The 23,608-nt window shown below is 34.0% G+C and overlaps 1 protein-coding gene across 1 annotated transcript in view; it reads left to right on the forward strand.

Annotated features, from left to right (window-relative positions):
- Positions 1 to 23,608, forward strand: part of Notum (palmitoleoyl-protein carboxylesterase notum) — a 78,052-nt gene that overhangs the window by 36,811 nt on the left and 17,633 nt on the right. The window contains exon 2 of the mRNA XM_072520795.1: positions 21,947 to 22,152. Coding sequence (XP_072376896.1) covers positions 21,947 to 22,152 — 206 coding nt within the window. The remainder of the gene's footprint in view (positions 1 to 21,946; positions 22,153 to 23,608) is intronic.

Raw genomic sequence — 23,608 nt, forward strand, 5'->3', positions numbered from 1 at the left:
TAATCAATTAAAGTGGTAAAAGATGAAATGTATATGATTGTAAAAAAAATAACAATTGGCATAACTCATAAATTAATATTAGCACAAAAGACACACTTACCCGTCTCGAAATGTTGAAGATGTCAGGTAGTACGACAGCGTCGAAACTCGGCGAAACCCTTAAATAATCTGATCGTGTTAAATTCACAAAACCGCGTTCGCACCCCCTTTTTGGGAGATGCAATAAATTTTGATAAATATTGAAAAGCTAATCTTTTAAAAACCCAAATTAACGACTTTTCCACAGAAAAAAATTCCAAACAATACATCAGTCAAGTATCTTAAGTATGTACATTTAAAGCCAATTCGTTACATTATTTCTTAATTTTTTATTTACGTAAAATCCACTGCTCCCTTATAACAACATTATGGAAACTAATATCCAGACGGAAATAAAGATCATACAGTTAGTTGCATTTTAAATTGTTTTTTGCTTGTATTAAAAAACCAATTACTTCACTAAAAAATTACATAACTAAATGAAAATAGGGCAATTTGGGTAATTGATTTAATACCACATCATTCGTAGTATTTCGTGGAAAACTTACTACATGTGAAGCGCCTGGAGCTTCATATTCACATCATCCTGTAAGGTCACTTTGTTCCACTAGCTAAACAATTCATAAGAATGTTACGGCAAATTATCATAAAAAATTTAATGGGATCAGGTGTCTAAAAAACTATAATGCCACGAAGGAGACGAAACAAAACGTAAAACGTCGCATTTCCTTTAACATATCAGAATACGGTACACTGTTAAAATATTCCAACGAGATATTATGAACAGTTTAGTAAACGCAGTAGGTAGAGAACTAGGAATATTAGTAGAACCTTGAATATCCAAAATAACATGAAGAATACCTGGCCCAAATAACTGATCACTAAAGTAAATTTGCACTGCAAAACTGAAAAGTAGCCTTCTATCCACATTTGCTTCATAAATTGCAAAGCATTGAAACCCCATTGATGAGAGGTAGGTTGTATTTATCAATTTCTTCGCTTATCTGAAATGTGTTAATTAATTTTCCAGTATTAAATACGTTAATATCACCTGATAGTCTGTTTCGTGACGATTTCAGATACTTTTTAATTGTGTTTTACTGGTAAAAGTAAAGGAGAAGATTTCTTTATTATCTTCCAACTTAAACACTAATTCCTGTAATTAACGATCTCTTTTCAAATCTATACTGCTCAAAACCTATAACTATTGGGAAAGGTTTTTAAATAGTACACATTTATATGGCACATATAAATGGTATACATTCTAAAGGACAGGCTTACGATTTTTCTCTATTTAAAAAAAATATGGTAACATGCCTATATATCATCATCATCACTGGTGCTACAGCCCTATAAAAGAGCCTCGACCTTCCCAAGTCTATTACGCCAGTCAGTTCTATCCATTGCCAACTGTTGCCAGTTTGCTGCGCCTATTTGTCTACCATCCTCATCTACACCATCCCTCCATCTGAGTTTTGGTCTACCCCTTTTTCTACTTTCCACAGGTTGTGACATAAGGATTCTTCTAGGAGGGTTGTTCTGCTGTGATCTTGCCAGATGTCCTGCCCATCTTAGTCTTCCTATTTTTATAAAGGATACTACGTCTTTACCACCAAATATATGTTATATCTGTGTTAATATAAGCAGGAGATTTTCATCTGCCTTGGAAATGGTCCATGCCTCAGACCCATATGTCAACACTGGTTGTATAAGGGTTTTGTATATGGTTATTTTTGTTTTTTGGCTTAAGTTTCTGCTTCTCATATGTCTACTCAGTCCAAAATAGCATTTGTTTGCTAGGATTATTCTTCGCTTGATTTCTTCCGTCATGACGTTCTCCTTGGTGATCAGGGAGCCCAAGTATGTGAATTTGTCCACCACTTCAAAGGTAGAATTATCAACCGTGAGTTGGTGGCCGATGTTTCTGGCTCTATTGTTGGGTGTTGATGCCATTATCTTAGTTTTATTTTCATTTACTTGCAGGCCCATATTTTTTGAGGCGTGTGACAAGGTGGTATACATTTCTTCTAGCTTGCGTGTTGTGCGGGCAACTAGATCAACATCATCTGCATATGCCAAAATTTGGGATGATTTATTAAAAATGTTTCCTCTGCTGTCTATTTGGGCATCCCTGACCGCCTTTTCCAAAGCTATGTTGAAAAGGAGACACGCCAGCGCATCTCCCTGTCGCAACCCAACATGCGTTTCAAATGCCTGTGATTGTTCGCCCTGTATTTGGACTTTGCAAACAACTTTACGCATTGTAGCCTTAACCAATCTTATCAGTTTATCGGGGATGTGGAATTCATCCATGGCTTCATACAATTTGCAACATGCCTGTATATATCTTTAAATATTTTTCAAGATGCCTTTAACCATCCTCTACGTTACGCTGTCCGTAGTTGGAGTAAACACTTTTCAATAATTTCGCTCTTAAAAGTTTCATTGCATATTAATAGCACTACTTTGATCCAAAACTTTTCGTTTTAAAAAGTCTAGTCACAAATGACACTTGTAATACACTGACAATTTGGGTGCCATGATTTTAAGACTTTCCACCAGCTATCATCAGTGTACTTGATCTATGTCGTGCAAATCAATTTTATGATTAACATCATCCGTTCACCACGTCACAGATCTACCCTACGTTTTTATGTCTAAAATCTAGGAAGCCACTACATTATACGTTAGTTTACCAAGCGCCATTCATTTCCGCCACTTATCTGGGCCAGTTGTACCTCGTACGTGCTGCCCTTTCCACAGCATATTTAATTCTAATTCTGGCTCACTGGCTCATATAATGATATTTGACCAAACCTTGCTGAGTCACTCTGATTTTTAGTAAATGTTAAAATTTCTGCGGTATAACTCAATACCAGGAGCACACATTGTTCAAGAACCTTTCTTTTCAGACATGTCGGTATTAATGGCGGGTTTTAAATACCGTACCAAGAAGAAAAAATAAATTGCACGATCTCGGTTGATAATTCACATTACCTCCACGTGATATGACTATAACTTCTAATCGCTCGTGAATAATATCCAGTGTGAAATTAGCTGTGTGGCATGTAAAGCCATTCTGTTGAAATCACATATCGTTGGTGTTCATATACCCATAGCCACTCGTACCTATTCATTCATTCCTACCGTTCATTCAAAAATGGGCTTCATCGCTAAACAAATTTTTCGATGAAAATTAGAGGAATTTTTATGGAAAAAAGCTCGTTTTAATTATGGCTATATTTTTGATTTGGTTTTGTGATTGTTTTTTTTTGTTTGTTGTTACTATCATATATAATTTATAAAGCAGAAAAAAATCGACTGAAAATGGTCCAAAAGGATCACCTTGCTATACTGACAGATGCTGCTCTGTAGGTTCTCGATATAATCGCACCCCTCATGGATGGATAGATTCACAGACATTTACGAATTGGTCTACTTTGACCTTTTTGCCACACGCAAAACGTCTTTAAGGGCGAACAAAAACAATATGGGCTTTATATGTTTGGTCAAAAACTCAACATATTTGACCCAAACTCATGTCGTTTTTTTCCGTCCCTTTCAGATAGCTTGGAGGGAAACTCTTAGTGATTGGAACAAGTGTCACCCCACATTAACCACAATAAATAAGAAAGATGTTCCAAACTTGTTAAACACTCCTCTTCAGCACATGGACAAAAAACAAAAACAGCGGACGAAAACAGCACTGTAAAACGAATTATTGCTTCCTCCTTTGCAGCCACGACAATTTACACTTTCTCCCCCGAGAAAGTTTTAAATAAGTTACTTAGAGAAGATGAAGAAATAAAGGGCCAAATCGACAAACTTTCGGTACATTATCTAAAGGAGAAAATATATTTAGCTGCACCATTTAGGCGAAATATTAACCGAACCTGTTGTAGCTTGGCAAGTTGATGAAACTGAAAGCGACAGTGAAGAAGAGCCACCAAGTGATAACGAAACAGAAAGTGAAACGTCTTGAAACTTGAATGAATCTGAACAATAATGATGAGGTTGAATATATGGCCTGTAATAAGGATGACATCAAAGGAGTTTTTTGAGGGTAGGAAGAAGGAAGAAGCAATACTATTTCTATGTTGCTAAAATTCAAAAAGCCAATGCTAAGGACCTAGACGTTGTAGGATATAACTCTACGGATGAAGTAAAAGGCCTTCAAACTGGTCGAACATGATAAATTTTCAAAAAGTAAGTGATATTATTGCCATTTTGCCCTATCCTGAATTCCTGTATTCAACAGAAACAGCTTGTATGTTTAAAAAACAGGTTGATGTAATGGTGATGTAGAATATCACTTTAAACTCAATATGCATGTGTTCAAAGATGTTTAAAATTATATTTTTTGATGTTCTACACCGCAGTACTAGCCCAAATTTGTCATTCTTTGGTTTAAGCATATTAAATGCTTACATTTTTTGAAAAATATTTATATGGTGTGAACGTGATCGCTCGGCATTACATATTATGTTATTTTCATTCACTTAAAAAGGGGTGATCAATTTCGCGCCATCCAGGGTATGAAATTGTTCATCCAGTTGTTTGCATTTTTTAGTCAAAATCAAAAAATATTTTTTATGGAGAAACATTTAATATAGATCTTATTGAATCATATTAGTAAAAATATGTAGCGAATTTTACAATACTATCATATTTTATTTTTGAATGGATGATTTTATAGTGATCAATTTTACCGCATTTTACGGAATTTAAAAAAAATGTTTTTTATAGTAACGGCACATCGACTTAACTATTTATTTTTCTGAAGTTTACAGTGTACTCATTTCTAACTGTACGGTAGTGTAGATCGCAGCATAGAATATCACGTTTCTAAAGTTAGAAAATGCTATCGAATAACTTTGAAATATAAAATGAGTAATTTAATTTAAAAACAGTGTAGGTGCTTGGGCGGCGAGATCAAAGGATCACAGAGCCTCTTATTATCTTGCTACTGTCGGTTGTACCGAACCATAGCCGGCTACAACACCTTTTTGTAGGGAGTGCCTTATCTCCATGTCCGTATCTTTACTGTATCGGTAAGGTTTGCTCAAAGAACGATCTAAGTTTATACAAAAGACCCCTTGAAGATTTCCACAAAATTTTACCCTGAAAAACATGTTTTAAATTTCAATTACAAAATACAACATCGGAGAAAAAGTACGCCGTAAATATACTAAAAAAACTAATTAAATGAATATTAATGTTTAATTTGCAGATGTTCTTACACTAAACACAAGAAAAATGTTCCGACTACCAAATTTTGTAGCACAAGACGGGAAGCTTGTAGTAAGTCGACTAATAATAATTAAGAAAAAACTGGAATTCAAATTATCCAAATCAAATAAAATTTTAATACACGTAAATTATTTTGTTATAAAAGTTTCAAATTGAGACCTTTTTCAACTCAAAGTTAAGGTAAAAAAAAATTTCATTAAAGTGTCGCTTTAATTTTACTTTTGATTAAAATATCAAAAATGAGTTTTTTACATCCCCCATAAAAATCGTTCCCATAGAAGTTTTTTCTTCAAATAATAAAAAAAAACCTTTGTAAGTAGAATTGGCATTAGAATCAATAAAAATGGATAATCAATAAATAGTCGAAACCCTTAGATACCTAAAAAATCCGTTTCTTAATTTCTTGGCTTTATTCCCCTTTACTTGTTGTTACTCCTAGATACTCAAACTTCGCTACCTTTTTGAAGCATTGCTCTTTACTCTCGTTGTTTGTGGTAGTCGTCAGTTGTGTGTCTTCATACGTGGTCTGCCTCATTTCTATATACTGTGCTGAGCATTGTTTAATGCTCGTTAATAATCAGTTCATACTGTTTAGCCTTCGATTCAAAGAGTTTGAAAATCCTCAGCAGTTTTCCTTTTGTTCTTGCCATTACCAGTACATCGTCTGCAAAGACCAGGACCTGGCTTTTATTGTCATAAATATACCTTTGATTATTGCCCCCAGCAATAAACTCAAGAGTATTGTGGACAGCGGATCTCCCTGCTTTAGTTCCCTTCTTACTGCAAACTTTGCTGTTAGGCGGTAGTTTACCTTCAAACTGACTTTACTTTATTGTCGGTCTTCATTAAGGTCATTTTTACTAGTCTGATCATCTTTTCCGGAAGATGATCGGCTACAAAAATGGGTTTAATAATAAACACCAACAAAACAAAATACATGAAAATAGGTACGCAACCACAAACACTACGGCCACTTGTTATAGAAAATGACGTCATCGAAGCAGTTAACGAATTTGTATACCTGGGAACGCTCGTCAATACTGAAAATGACACTACCGCAGAGATAAACCGCAGAATTTGCACGGCTAATAGATGCTATTTTGGGCTTAATCTCCTTTTTAAATCTACAGTTATATCAAGAAATACAAAAGTAAAACTCTACAAAACAATAATACGCCCAGTCCTAACATATGGTTCAGAAACCTGGACTTTAACAAAAAGTAATGAAAACATGTTAGGATGTTTCGAAAGAAAAATACTAAGGCGCATCTATGGAGCGGTAAATGAAAATGGTGTCTGGAGAAGACGATACAACTTCGAACTCTATAGGATATACCAGGAACCAGATATCGTAAAACACATAAAGATAGGACGTCTAAGGTGGGTAGGCCATGTTATGCGGATGAAGCAAACCGACCCAGCTAGAAAAACGCTCCTTGATAGACCTATTGGTCAAAGAAGAAGAGGAAGACCCAGAACAAGATTCCTAGATAACATCGATGAAGACATGAGAAATATGGAAATACGTGCTTGGCGGAGGAAGGCGATGGATAGGGACGACTGGAGAAAAATTCTTGGGGAGGCTAGGACCCACACAGGGTTGTAAAGCCAAAATGATGATGATGATCATCTTTTCCAAGTACTCTTAGGGCATGGTACAGACACCTTCATATCACAGAATCGTAAGCATGTTTGAAATCTATAAAGATGAGGTTTAGCTTTAACTGTTGCTCTTACGTACTGCTCTGAATCATTTTTAACACGAATATTTGATCTGCCCTTTTTGAATTCTTTCTGGTGTTTGCCAACCTGCCCGTTAAAGTGCCTTTCTAGTCTTCTTCTTGTGACTCTGGCGAGTACCTTATGTTATATCCAGGCGAGTGATACCCCTGTAGTTTTCGCACACTGCTTTATCTCCATTCTTATGAATGGGACATACTATTGCCCTGTCCCATACTCCCGGAATTTCCTCTTGCTTCCAGATTTTCGTCAGCAGGCTACATATCCGCGTTATTAGTGCTTCTCCCCCATGCTCGGTTAGTTCTGCAGGAATACCATTGCTGTCTGCATCACTTTTATTGTTTTTCATGCTATATATGATTTCTCTTATTTCTTCCACGGTGGGAGTCTCCATTGTTTCCTTCATGTCTTTGACTTCCCCTACCATTTCCACTTGTTCCTCATTATTTCCATCGGTTCTTCAGTAAGCAGCTCTCTGAAATTCTCTTGCCATCTATCTAGCTTTCCCTTCTTATCTCCTATTAGGTGACCTTCTTTACTCTTGTAGTAATTCTATTTTCTTGCATCTTGGTCACTGCTTCTTTTAACCTCCTGGTAGTAATTTCTCACATTTTTATTAATATAAAAATGTCTTTAATCTCTTAGAGCTTTTTATCCATATGCTTCCCTTTCCTCCTCCATAACACTTTTTTCGCGTGTCTTCTCTCTGTTTCTTATTTATTTCTATTTTCGTCACTTGGTTTATCCATATATCTATCTATCCATGTCTTGCCTCGTTTTGTTTGTTAAGGCTTTTCTTGCAATCGGCATCAAACCATTCCGTATTTCTCCCTTCTTTACCTGACCTAACCTGTTTTTGTTCCTTAGTTTAGCCACGTCATATTTTTTTATGATATTCTATGTTCTCTGATATTTGGGATACTTTTTCTTGATTTCGTGATAATTCTGTTCCATATAGGTGTCAATTATTATAAACTAGATTTTTCAAACGAACCATTAAACAGAAATTTGCCTAAAGTTGTGCAGAATGAAGAACAACGTGGGATTAAAAGTCCCAATCGTTGTCTTTTTAGTTTTGCATTTACTATTTGCTTTTAACACCCAACCAGTATATAACTGCAGATAATGCTAGAGTATTATTAAAATTATCGGCCTTTCTTTAACACAATACCACAATACCTGAATGCTCTTAACACTGAAATAATAACCTCATAAAACTGTAATTTTTGTGATAATAAAATATAATTCTTTAACAAAAGGTCTGAAGGAACCACTTGACGTTTATTAAATAAAATGCAAATGGTCCATTTTAAAGTACCTGAAGATGGATTAAACAAATATTCACCTGGACTTCAGTGGGGTATGCCGACCGGTAATTCATAACCACAAATGTTAGTAGACAGGGTTGGATTTAAACGGATGGGTGTTGCTGTGTATCAAATTGATTTAAAAATCCTTCATTAAAACATCAACGTTTAATGTTGTTACTTTGTACCTTCTAAAGTATTTCTAGTACTGTCCTTGATTAAATTTAACATTCCTGCTAATGTATTTATTTTTTGTTTGGAAGTAGTAAAGACTTTAGCTAGCCTATGTCTATTAAATAGAATTGACAAAGTAATAATTTTATTTTTAACTCATTGATTTACAATGGCAAAAGCAGATAAGTGTTTTGCTGAGCTTGTGGAAGTCTTATGATTATTGCCCATCCTTCAAGGGTGTATACAGGGGAATTTTTTAAGTTAGATTTAATTTTTGAATGGACAGAATCGCATTCCATTTCTGAGTGCCCGGTACAAAAAACACATGGTCAATTGTTTTTAAATTTGGGTGACAATTAACAACATATTGACACATGGCAGAAAAAGCAATGGTTTTTCTGTTCTCCGCAATTGTTGGACATCACTTTGACATGTTCAATATCAGGGTAACACATGATATATTTAAATATACATGTAGCAATTTCAGTACCACCGCGTTTTCCCTCGGTTTCATCCTATATGAAACACTGGACGCTCCCTTCTCTTAAATTGTAAATGGTCAAATTATAAAAAGGTTTCTCACATAAACACAAGGTCTTGCAGCTCCTTTAGGCGTTGACGAAACAAATTGCAGATCGAAATTAAATGCTAATACTTTCCTATTCTCCAAAGCCGACTGTTTACTTTAATCCTTTTTTTTTTTTTCTCGCTGCATCTTTTCTTTCGAGGTGTTTGTGATGGAAAGGAGAATTACACTGTGTGGACGACGTCCCAAAGAGAGCATTCTTTAATGTTTTTGACGTGACAACGTCTTAAATTAGGTTGTGGCTCGGAGTCACTCATGAAAAAGTGTAACGCCCGCTCACGTCTGTTACGATGAGTCACCGAACGAGAGAGAGGCCCGCCGGACCGGCGAATGCCTTGCGTCTCTCTCCCACTCAAACATGATCGGTCCGCTGCGCGCGCAGCACTAGAGAATTAGGCGCGTTGAATCGGAATAGAAATTAGTTAAGTTTAAGTTTACATGTACAATGTTTTAGTAAACAAAATATATTTCTATAGTTAAAATTTGTGCAATTCTTATTTTCATTCAATTCCTTGTTCCTATTGTGCAATTTAATAATATTCATATCAATAAATATTCTACCGAGAAAAAGACGTTGTCACGTAAAATCTTCGCCCGTAAAACCGACTTTACAGGCAACCGATTTTTTTTTAATAATTCTCGTTTTGACAACATCACTGTTTCTGGTTTAGCTATACCCAGTTAACTGAATAATCAGATAATCAGAAACCGATAAAACAAAATAATAAAGTGCCTCACCGAAAGAACTTCTTGGAAGCAATAATTCACACAATTGTGAACACATGCGTTTTGTTCTTGTCAGCAATGTTTAGTATTTTCGACAGTTTGCAGATTATAATTGAATAACTGTATCAATTACAACACTGAAACTAATGAATGTGACATATTCGTCATTTTGCATTGTACAAATATGGCTTTAGTCATATTCATACAAAACAAGAGTATCGAATATTTCATTTTCGTCAGTTTGCAATATATTCGATATTTTGACCAAAACAAATTGACAAAATGTTTATATTCGATGGTTTAAACAAAATATTTCCCGCGATCCTTATCAAGCTACAATTTCGATATTTTGCTACAAGGTGTATCACGTCTAATGCAAGGACAAGGTATCGAATCTGAAAAACCCGATTTTTCACATTGTATAGTTGGAAATGGTAGGGACGATATAATCAAACCATGGTAATGTGACGTCATCGGTAGTGTAGCAAAGTTCTATAATAGTTATAATGATCCTAAATTGTGCCAATTGTCACCAGTCTGATCCTGTCCGATGCGGCACCTTTGTGCCACCAGATAATGGCCGGGAATTTTGAAAATTTATTGACTATTAAGATATTCTTATTGCATAACGTCAAGAATGTTCTAGTGTTTTTGTTTTATTATACCAAGAATGAGGATTCCTCGAAAACCATAACAGCTGTTTTCATTTTGAGAATGAATAAATTGAATGCAAATAATTGCCAAGAGGGAATTCTAATTAGTATTTGATTAGTGGTTTTTAAAAGGTCATTATAAAAGTATAAGGATTCCCTTACTAAGAATTAGCTTTAGTTTAAATCAAAGCACTTAAACTAGGTAATACTTGTATAAAATAAAAAACCTAGTCCTATTGCTATGGTCCTATAATTTCTCTCAATGTTCTGTATAATGTATTCGCTAAAAGATTAACCACCATACAAATGGCAAAATTTGATGGGCATTAATCAAGAAAACAAGCTGATTTAATTACCTATCATTTGGTAATAATGAAAAAATTAATAGAAAAGGATAACAAATGTAATATACCACTATTACAGAGTATAGATTTCGTTAATTTCGATTATATTATAGAGCATAAAATTTAATATCTCCGTACAAAAGTTTTTAGGACAGTGTTTCGGAAGCAAGTAGATAAAAATACAATTCCATAAACCACAAACAATGCGTGAGAGTGTAATATCATGTAAAAGATATTACATTCTAAACGTCTCTAAACATTTAACATTGAAAGAAAAGCAAATGCAGAAATAAGAAAGGACATTCCCAAAGGAAGCATAATTATCCCGGCGCTGTTTATCATTTACACAAATGACCAGTCATTAACGAAGGACACAAGACACTTCCTATATTCGGACGATCTTGTTTTTGCGGTAAAATCGGAGGACTTCCATAATATTGAAGGAAAGCGCCAAGTAACATGGGAGGAAAAGGTTCTTCAAGACAGATAAAATGTTTATACCTCGAACTCACGTTGGACAAATCTCTAATATACAAACGCCAGTGCTTTGATCTGAAGGAGGAATCGTTGCTACGTAACGTTGCCCCTAAATGGTTTAATGTTTATTAATTTGGTCAGAAACTCATTTTTTGAAAAATATAATTGGTCACTAATAGAAAAATCCACTCAAAGCAGATTCTAGATATCCGAACTTTAAACTCAGTAGACGCAGGGAGTGAACATAAACTAGTACTAGCAAAAATAAGAATGAAAATAACACCAAAACATTTTTTACAGGAAATCACCGAGGAACAATTCAATGTAGAATCAATGTGGAACAACTCTACAAGGGAAATGTACCAATGGAGGCTAGCACAGAAGATACAACTGAAACAAATAGACAACATCGATGATATAAACGCAAGCTGGGAGAAAATCAAAAACAACATTGCAGAAGCAGCAACAGAAGCTCTGGGAAAACGCAAAGTCATACCGAACAAAAGAAACAACAACAGTACACCATAGTTCAGAAAAGAAATAAAAGAGAAATGTAAAGAGAAACAAGAGGCCTACACGAAGTAAAAAACATCAAATACTCCAGAATCCCGAGACACCTATAGAAGAAGACGAAATAAAACAAAGTAGTTGGTAATAAGAACAAAAAATGAACACTGTTTCAGGAAGTAGAGATAGCCATAAACTCACTCAAAAACAGAAAGTCACCAGGACCAGACAAAATAATCAACGAGTTTCTAAAACACAGAGGAGAAAGTATAACCCTAGAGATGACAAAACTTATACAAAAATTAATATTGCACTGCAAGATACCAGACGCATGGAGAAACAGCATAATGATACCAATGTTCAAGAAAGGAGATAAAGAAGACCCCAACAATTATAGAGGTATAAATCTACTGAACACCGCACTTAAGCTTATCACAAAAGTCCTAACCAACAAAATCAATAAACTAACAACTTTATCAGATGAACAACAAGCATTCAGGTCCGGAAGATCCTACGTAGACGCCGTATTTGTACTAAGACAAATCACAGAAAAGGCCATCGAGTACAATAAACCAGCATATAATTTAAACAATTTAGGAGGCTAATATTGAAAACTGTCGCTAAAATGTCATTATTTCTGTTGAGGTTATCTAAAGTGTGTATACTGTTTTGTTCTAATAGAATATTAAATTTATTTAAATGTATATCTCTTTGTTTAATATATGAATTTTCATATACTATATGTAAAGTAAAAATAATTTGATCAAAATCAGAATTTGATATCACATCGAAAAGCAAATCTTCAATACTTACAATATCTTGTTCAACAAAAAAATAAATTAGATCTATGATATTGTAATCTTTCGCGGATCATGGACAAGCTGGCTCTATGTAAAATGTTTTCCAACCTTCTGCTTAAATATGCTGGACTTAACTTCAAGCCCTTTGGTATAAGGTTGTTGTCTCTACATCTTTGATTAAAAAATTTGATTAAATTTTGACAATGTGCCAGTTTCTTGTATAGAATTTAAGAAACCGTTATGGGCTAATATTGAAAATGAATCAGACTTTAAAACCTACATACAAGAGGGAAGAAGAAGAAGAAGAGTTATTTTTGGTTTTGGTATTAAAAATTTCTATTAGTATAATTAGGTTCTTATTTTATTATTTGGTAAATACTAATACCTATATCTATTACAGGTGTTTATTTATGTTTAAACTGGATCTGGTTCTTTTTTTCTAATTTGTTAAATAATAATGTGTCTAAATATTCTAGTTTTTAATAGTCGAGTTATTTTTGGTTCCGGTATTAAAAATTTCTTTTAGTAAAATCAGGTTCTTATTTAATTATTTGGTAAATATTAATACCTGTATCTATTACAGGTGTTTATTTATGTTAAAACTGGATCTGGTTCTCATTTTATCATTTGGTAAATAATAATGTGTCTAAATATTCTAGTTTTTATTAGTCGAGTTATTTTTGGTTCTGGTATTAAAATTTCTTTTAGTAAAATCAGGTTATTATTTAATTATTTTGTAAATAATAATACCTGTATCTATTACAGGTGTTTATTTATGTTAAAACTGGATCTGGTTCTCATTTTATCATTTGGTAAATAATAATGTGTCTAAATATTCCAATTTTTACTAGACGAGTTATTTTTGGTTCTGGTATTAAAAATTTCTTAGTATTAGTAAAATCAGGTTCTTATTTTATTATTTGGTAAATATTAATACCTGTATCTGTTACAGGTGTTTATTTATGTTTATACTGGATCTAGTTTTTGTTTTATCATTTGGTAAATAATAATGTATCTAAATATTCTAGTTTTTAATAGTCGAGTCTCACGTTTTACAACGGCTCACCTTGGTGCACCCAAACGAAGACTGGTGTTTACTTTCAGGCTTATATTCTTAATAAAAGCGATCAAAAAGTCTTTAATACTAATTTAGAGGTTTAGACAATTTTTTTTAATTGCGAGTTTTGAACTCATTAGTGATGCCTCTACTCAGTAATATGTCACACGTCCGTCTCAGTGGTCTCATAAATTTATATCCAATATTGACGGGTCCTGGTTCACTGCGGTTTTTGCCGCATCGTCTCCAAGACTAATCCATTCACGTTTGAATTTTCCATACTAAAAAAAAATTGTTGACTGATGTAATGCTTCATTACCGAAAACACATACTCGGTGAATAGTTCGTATTGAAATAATTGTTTTTGAAAATTTTATAGATTTAGTGCGTGCAAATGTTCACGGTTTAATTTATTTTTCGACGAGCTTGTCAACTTTGGTGTGGCTCAAACGCTTTGACATGTATATATGTTAAATCGAACTGAAATTGGATTTAGATTAACTAAAGACGAAGATTACTTTTTACTTAAGTGAGATTAAAAAAAATCTTTCAATGAACATATTAAACAGTTTCTGTCGAAAGAATACGATTTGCAAGTGGCATACTATAGCGATATATTTATGAATATGCCTTTTTGGGCATATAATAAGAGGTAGCAACGGAAAGATCAAGGAAAAGGAGGAATTGATAGGAAGAAAAATCCATCGCTCCGAAACCTTCGTCAATGGACTGGCTTATCAGCAGATGAATTGTTACATGCCGCGCAATATCGAGTACAATATCGACAAATAGTCATTGGAGCTACCCACTCCTAATTTGGGCACGGTACTAAAAAAAAAAGATATTTATGAAGCAAGTCCCAATTCTGTATAGTTCATTTGAATGTTTATTAGTTGCCATACACAGGATCGCAGCCACTGAATCCCCGCTGATCCTGCTTCTTTGTTTTCTCCTGGTCAAGTCGGCTCTGGAAAAGTGCCTTTCTGCTAGGACGGACATAAGTAGAAAGGGCCCCGCTTTACCCCACTTTGGCCTTTGACCTCTGATGTCACAAGCCCCATCCACCTTCGTCTCCACTCCGTGTTTTGGTCATTCCACCGCCACATGATGACGTCATAGTTTGGTAAGAAATTTATTCTGATTATCTTTCTACCTCAACATAAAATCTCCACGTTTCTGTCTTCTCGTTCTTCTGCTAGATCCAGTTCGTCTTCATTAAAAGATATAATTTTTTTGTTTGTTGCCTCCAGATTGAGGCTCTTTTTTCCATATTTTTTATATAATTTTTTTGTCTCTGTCTCTTGTTTCAAAGAACGGCCTCATTGCGACAAATCGAAAGCAGATTTATCGGAATTGAATTTGATAATCTTATTTCTTGCTACTATAAAAGGGTTTTTTAAATTGAATTCCTCGTTTTTGTTTTGGTCAGTATTAATTTCCAATATTTTTTTGTCGAGGTAGTCGAGTAATTTATGTACATGGCCACATAGTAAAGCGTGACATACTTTTCCCCTCCTAGTAAGTGTCCTTCTAGTAACTTGTTTGCAGTTTTTTAAGAAACCTTCTATTGGCTTTTGTAAATCGCATTTTACTTCTTGGAAATTTTTTATTTCTTTTTATTTATCACGTTTACGGTTAGATTCAAAGGTATCATCATCTGGTGGTGTTGCCGTAATGTTGGGTGGCGGTTTATTAGGAGGACGTAAACTAAACAAATAAATCAAAAAAGTGTTCGTAATTCTAAATCTATGAAATTATGTTTCATCAATATGAATTATTAAAGCAGAAAATCTTTTAATTTCTATAAATATTTTTACGTTGCAAACATAATGCACATGCTTGTACAATTTTAATTACCAAATCGTTCCGATAATAATAAAAGTGCAGTGTTTGCGAGGTTTGCTAACTAATAAATCTAATTCCCAATTAAAAAAATGTTTAAAATATTAACCATCTGCACATGTTTTTTTACTTAAAGCTGACCCAGATAATACGGAACCTTCTAGCCATAATCTCTGAGCATTGGTTGTTTTCAATCATGTTATTCTTTTGGAAATAAATGACAACTTCTTTCAAGCTCTATTTACTTCGTCCCAATAAACATTTCGATTTGCATTTGTATTATTTTTGTTTTCGGAGCAATCACTTTAGAACACTCACAGCTTTTAAGCTTTACCGTTGTCCCTTTTTATTTTCCTGTTCCGCGAGCTCAAAAGCGATCTACCTTCCAAACCAAAAGCGTATAACCTAAAAGAAATCGATCAGAATGTAAGTACACTTAAAAATAAGAAAAATACCGAACCCATCTGGTTTTTCGTCTTCTTTCAAGTCGCGAATGAATTTGAATGTCATTACTTTTTACGATTGTCATCTCTGGTACAAGATAGAGGTGAGATTGGAGAGTATGTTTTAAAAACGAGTTAATAATGGGTAGAATAGTAGTAAAACTTTTTAATGCAGTATGTAACACTGAAGTGATTCCCACAAACTGTCGTAAGTTCATCTTTGTCGCCATGCCTTAAAAACACAATGTTATAAAATGCTCAAATATCGATTAATTAACCTAACCGAACCACACTTTTCAGTTTTTCCTAAGAATACTTCACAACAGAATTATACGCAAATTCAAATAAGATCTCGAAGGTATCTAATTTTTTTTAGAAATGTTATGGGAACTAGGGAGGCAAGATGTACTTGCATGTTTCGTGGACTTCGAAGAGGCATTCGATAAAGTACAGCATTTAAAATTAATATAGATGCTAAAAAATAAAGGAATAGACGACAAGAAACATATTCGTGTCATTAAAAATCTGTACTGGAATCAAACTGCTATCGTAAAAATTGTAGATAACTATACCGATTAAAACTCCATACATCACGCAGCCAAACACGTGAAGAAGTAGAATGGACAGAATATTAAAAAAGACGGACTTTTTCTACAATGAAGAACATTTTCGAGACTCTTGACATAGACATTTTGATATTGGTAGCGTTGAACTGTTTTTAAAAACCTTTAACCAATGGGTTCTTTGGTATTAGTCTCCTTCTACGTATCTTTGATGTTATATAAGTTTTTCCAGATTTTAATGTACACCAGGTAGAATAGTTTTTTTTTTCAACAGTCACTATAATCCCCATAATTATATCCCTGTATAATCTGACAAGAAATAATATCCTACGATACATCCATTCCTTTATCCTGAAACTCAGCAGTTGTGATGAATCTTATTAAATATAAACCAACTTATAATAAAAGCATAAGTTTCTGTACCGTAAATATCAAGTTTGGGCTCAAACAATTTGCTGAGGAAGACCGAAGACACAGAAAGTTTTGCCAAAATTGTAGCCGATCTTCGATACAAGAAGGCACTTGAAAAAAAGACGATATAAAGTAGTAAAAATGTACATCGACCATACATAACAACAAAACAGCTTTGATTAGTTTGAACAGTCAGAGATTGTCACTTGGTCCTTATCACAAATTGGTGCAGAAATCAACTCAAAATATCGGTTATAGAGATCAACAGTAACTCCCACCTCTATCCGTACTCCAACTCTTGAGCCGTTTTGTGTTTGCGCGTTGAGTCGGTATTAAAGATCCCTTTTTTGAACTTGGTCTTAATTTTATCATAATATCACAAGCCAGCCGACTGATTTGAATACTTGAAATATCTCCTTATAAATGAAGTATTTGAAAGGAACTGGTTAGATCAAAGGCGGCAAATGCAGGACCGACTTTTAATTATTTACTATGTAGATTTATTTAATAAGTGGATGATGATGGTACAGTGGCTTGACTTCCAAAGATTAGTCGTTGTGGCTAAGATTTCGGCAACCGGAATGTAAAACAGGTACGTTTCCGGTAATCTATATACGGGTAATCTATCCTGGGAAATGTTGTGGTTTTTAAATTGGATCAATTTTTCTTCTTCTTTTAAGAAAGTATACCTTGATGAAGTAGGAAAACTTAAAAAAAAATTAAATTTTAGGTAATAATTGAACGAAAATAGAATTTGTGTGTTTTTTTTTCAGAGTAATAACGCCTCAACGGATCAGCTGCATAGATGCTTAGACTACAACAAACAGCATTTATGCTGTTATTAGAATATTTTCTTTTCGGTTTAATGGATTCCTTTTTCAAACGGTGAAACGATCGGAAACCAGGAAACCATTCATTCAGTGGCGTATCTGCGAGATGTTAGTTACTGTTAAGCGTTAATTAGTATTATCTTCCATTCAGACAAACTGGTGCTTGTCATTGTTTCATCGCAACAATTTACTTATGCTAAAATAGATTCGTTTAAAATTTGTGTGAAGAAATTTCATCCCAGTTGGTGTTTGCCTTATTAACAAACAAAAGCAAAGTTTGGCGATCTGTCTCTAGAAGTAACACTATATTTCCTTCTCATGTTTTGAATATCTCATTTCGGAATTTCCTAGCCTATGCCATTGCAGTAAGTAATGAGCCAACTGAACGATTGTGTGAAGATTTTAAAGCCTTGAAATCACGGTGAGGAAATATGCGATGAGGATCCTAGTTTGATCTGAGTAGAACCTCTCCAGTATTTCGCGCACACATACTGTGTGGGGAAACTCTCATCTTCACCACAACGCATTCCAATTGCTAATAGGGAACGTCTTATGGGTATATAGGACAGGTGTAAATAAGATATAACGAAAAATCATCCACGAATCAACTGAGAACACTGCAGCTATGCCAGACGTCATTAACTGTAGGTTTGTTAACTGAACATCCATAAATCCACATGTAGAAATGCTCACCTACACCATGATCAATCGGTAAATCACCAGGCAGTTGCGCTACAGCTGGCTTATCATAAGCTGAAGTTTGTGCTGCTCTACCACTTTGCCCAATTTCTGCATACGTAATGCGATATTGCCCAGGGAATATCGTATTTCTTGGACAATACCGGTGTGGGTACAAAATGGAGACTCTAGCAAAAACAATTGCTAGATGATACAAGCGTAAAATCTTGCAGACTAAACACTACAGAAAAACCAATAATCGAAAATATTTACTTTAATCATCGTCATTAAGACCTTTCGTTCCTGATATAATGTTGTTCGCTCTTACTTAGAGCTCTTTGATTCGCTTATTACGGTAAATCACTCCGCATTCTTCTTGTGTATTTTCAAAGGTTTTTGTATGACTGAGCTTTCATTACAATTTTATTTCGATCTGTGCATAGATCCGATCAGTTCCTCACTTTCAGGATTCTGATATCTCTCATGACCTGGTCTTCCCAACTCTCTCTCGGACTTCCCCTTGGTCTTTCAGTTTCAGGCTTCCATCTGATCACCTTCTTAATCTGTTTTCATCTCTATCTGTGAGTCACATTATCTCAGCTTCGTATGTAACTACTGGTTTGATTGCAACTCTGTGTATTTCTAGTTTTGCATCTCTGGATAAGTTCTTGTCTCTCATTATCATACGGTATCTCCAGTATGTTTTGTTGCCTGCTTTCATTCGCTCCGTTACTTCGCCACTACTCTTATTTTTGCCATTCTTTAGTTGTCTATCTTGATTTCTCAGTATTTTGTTCTGTATCTAGATATTTTGTTTTCTTCCTTCGTTTTCTTGACCTTTTGTTTTCGAAATTTTCACAAAATGTATTATAATTTATTATGACTACAGCTGATTGAACAAAAATAGCCAAACACATAAAAAAGAAAGGAATAACACAAGCTTTTAGAACAAACAACAAGCCAATATATTAATAAAAAGAGCCAAAAGAAAAAGCACCCCCACAGTGGTGTACAAACTTAAATGTGGCGACTGCCCAAAAACTTACATCTGTCAAACCGGTAGACCTTTTAGCAAAACACAAAAGGGCTTTCAATAATAGAAAAACAGAGTTTACGTACGCACTTCACCTTCTAGACCAGGGGTCACCAAATGGCGGACCGCTTGTTTTTTGCGGACCGCCGTTAAATTCAAAATATAGTAATAAAATTATAATCCTATCTAAATATATATATATCTTTACATTTTTAAAATGCAGAGTACTAATACTATATAAAAATATTCGAAATCTAAACTAATGTTGCATAAAATTGTTGAACAGTATAGTTGCAGAAACAAAAAAAAACAGAAACAGTAGCATTAAATGATTACATTACATAAGTTCTACGATACAAATATTTTATATTACACCCCAAATATTTATTAAACAAAGACGGGAAAAAAACAATATAATAGCTTTATAATCATCTTTTTCCTTGAGTTTATTTCATACCCCTCCCCAAACGAGGTGACCTAGTTGCCTGGTTTCAACTACCTAACCAGAATGATCTCCTGAGGGGGGTTTACAACTACTAGAGGGTTTCTGGGTAACACCCCCTTTCCTGGTTTCGCCACTGCCTGGTTAGTGCTAAGTGTCCAGACCGCGGAAGTGTAGTAGGTTTATGAAACGGACCCTCAGGGAATATAATTGGTGACCCCTATTCTAGACCATAATCATTATTTTAATGACCATTTCCAAATTCTTCACATTTAAAATAAAGGCCTTAATCTATCTTTCCTCAGTTCTTTCCTCCTCAACTTATTCAGTTGAAGACTATAAAGTGTAAATGCATACCAAAAATAGATCACTTGAGAAAAGTACTCTGGAAGACAAATTTTTGGAAAGTAACGGTCGAATCCGTCATCTGCATTTATATTTGTATTGACTGTTCCCTCTACTTTTTTTATAAACAGATTGGACGTTTTTCACATTTGGTCCCAGTGAAGATAGCCTCAAATTAGCAGTCAATTAAGTTTCACAGAACGAAATATTGCGTTGGCAATGTTGGCGTATAATATATATGTTATATGCTTCAAATACAAAGAGATAATGCTTTTAAAATGTACATTTTTATTATATTATTTTATGAATTCTGCAATTGTATACCTTATATAAAATATTACTTTTTAAATATTTTATTGCTTTTGATTGTGTTTTGTAATGTAAATTTTAACACTGCCAAACACCAATATTTTTTTCTGTCAAACTCATTTGGGACTATCTTCACTGGGACCAAATGTGAAAAACGTCCAACAGATTTTATTGTGCGAACAATATAATATGTATATTTATTTTTGGATTTAGGGTACAAATGTTACTCAAAAGCTATTTAAAGTTTTAATAAAAGTGCTATTTTCACGTATTATGAAAATTTCTTTTACAAATTATCTTAAATTTATCCGTTTGTTTTATTAAAATGCCACAAGAAAATAGCTTCAGAAGAATATTCTTTTGTTGGTAAATTTTTAAGTTGTTGAGCATCAACTGCATGTTAATAGATTTTACTGAGATTTTTCAAGTACTTCGGCCGACTAGACATAACGTTAACTTAATATACCTGCTCTTTTAGAATGAAATAATAATTGGACGTAATAACAGTGCCCTGAAGAAGATATAAATGTGGCAATACATCAAAGAAACATCTGGTTCATCAGCGGCGTTATTTATTTGGCGTTTAAAGAACGCTCGTTGAATTTGGATCGTTTGATGTGAACAACTATCTGTAGGTAGCTTATAAGAATGCACTGCAAAGGACCATGTAGTCTACTATTTCCTACATCTTTGAACTAACATTTTTACTCTGAATAGCGAGTGTCTAACGCAGGAGCTTGCAATTTGTCATCAAACTTGACAAGAGCGTTCATTACAAGGCAACAAAATCAGAAAAGCATCAAATTGTATAATTTAGTTGGTATACAAAGTAGGTGGAATTTTCTTCTTTTTATTTTGTCGTTAAAATGTAAATGTGGATAGTAGAATAGTAGAGTCATGAACACTTGTGCCTTTTATAGAGCCAATATTAGTAACGTTTGTCTGATTAGTAAACAAAATTACAGATATCGGAGATAATTAATTTATTATTGAGAAAATATTTCGACGAGTAAGTATACTACCACACTCAAAATAAGTCTATGAAACGAATTTCGAGTAAATCAAGTCAGTGAATGGATGAGAAGGCCGGTCAGAGAGTGGGCCTTACCGTTCGGTGATGCTCATCCATTGGTTCCTATCGAAAGGCATTAATTTTTGTATTATTATTTTGTATTAAAGTTTTAACTGAAATAAAATCGGATGCTATCAGTACTTGCCCTAAAGAGACTTTTATTTTAAGTCAATTTTATGCAATTTAATGAACTATCCTCAAATAAAGTCGTCATTAAACCGAATTATTTAGGAAAAGAAATTGCTTAGTTAATAACTGGGAATTTTGAAATACTAGAAATATATGATCTTTTTAATTAGAATATTTGATCTATTCCAGATATTTTCCTTGTGGTTTGGGATGTGTCTAGCCTTCCACGGTGGTCAAGCTGAAGTGACAGTTCAACAACCGATCTATACGAATACCATTCAAAGGTTCGACCATAACACCGATCACAACGGAACACGTGAGAACGAAGTCAAAGCTTTAAAGAAGGTGTTTCTGTCCAACAGATCTATTACATGCAACGATGGATCGCAAGCTGGGTAAGTCTAAAGATTTTATCAATAAGATAAGGGTTTTTTAATAAATATTGTCCTTACTTTGTTCTTACTAAGAAACTACTAGAAGTTTTATATTATTGAAATGTCTGTGAATATGTTTGCTTTCTCTGGTCAATCCTCTTTATCAAAATTTTAAAAATGATTTTTTACATAAGGTATTTTCTTTAAAATTATTAGCTACAGTTATGTTAGAAATATGTTAGATGATGAAAGATATTTTTAGAAATTTTAGAAAAACTGATACGGCTAGTTAGAATGACATTAACTAACATAGTCTCCAATCAATGAGGAATTTAATCGTATCAAAATAACCTGTTTAATATATTGTTGAAAAGTATAATTAGAGTGGTTAATATTATGGTAAGATTTTCAGTAACAGATGCAATACATAAGTTCCGCAGATGATCTGCTATTTCTAAAACCACTAAGAAAAGAGCTTTAAGCAAAATTTTCACAAAATTGTAAGAGAAATCTGGGATATATGGTATGGATGTAAAACAACTGAAAACGAAATATGGAAAATAAAAATAACCTTTTGAGAGCGGTGACCCTTGTTGTACTGTAGTGGCTCTTTACGCTTGATCGCGGTCTTTAATTTTGTGGGCTGTCTCTAATTTCTTGAGCAGAGCTGGTAAGGCCTGTAAATAAAAGAAACTCAAGATCAGGCGCTAAAGCTTGTCCGAAAGCTATAAACATAGATGTAAGACAAGCATAGATCATTCAAGTCGCAACAACCCTTTCATGTAAAATCTGCAATATGGCAATGAGAGGGGAAGTAACAGAAGAAAATAAATAAATAATACTGAAATAATGGGCTAGAATACTGTAAATGGAGCAGAGTAACAGAATCCGTGTATCTAGGAGAAACATATAGAAGAATCGGAGAGAAAAAATAAGTAAAAGGCTAATGAATTGTACCAGAACAGTATCATTAAATAAACTATTGAAGGCAAAAATGTGTCAAGGGTAGCTAACACCAGAACAAATGATAATTCAGCCAACAGTACTATTGACATGGAAAATTAGATCATAAACCAAAGGAGAAAAGAAACGTGAACATCTGGGAGAGGAAAACTCTAAATGAAATCTTCGCAGATATAGTAGTAGTGGAAAGAGAGACGAATTAACCAGGAGTAAAAGATTACATGGGCGATCCGGAGTAACTCAAAAAATTATACTGAATAGACTAAGATAGTTCGGTCACGTGTTATATATGAAAAGAAAAAAATTGCCCAAGAATATTACAGGAGGAAGAAATAAAAAAAGAAAAGAATGGGACAACGACGAAATAAATGGAGATATCTATTTAGAGAGGTATCGAAGCAATTGGAATCTTCTTCATTGAATATCTTGCCCAAATTAGGAGTGGGTAGCTTCCATGACTATTTGCCCATATTGTTCTCGATATTGCGCGCCATTTGCTGATAAGCCAGTCCAT

Source organism: Diabrotica undecimpunctata, chromosome 1 (assembly GCF_040954645.1).
Source record: "Diabrotica undecimpunctata isolate CICGRU chromosome 1, icDiaUnde3, whole genome shotgun sequence".
NCBI lineage: Eukaryota > Metazoa > Arthropoda > Insecta > Coleoptera > Chrysomelidae > Diabrotica > Diabrotica undecimpunctata.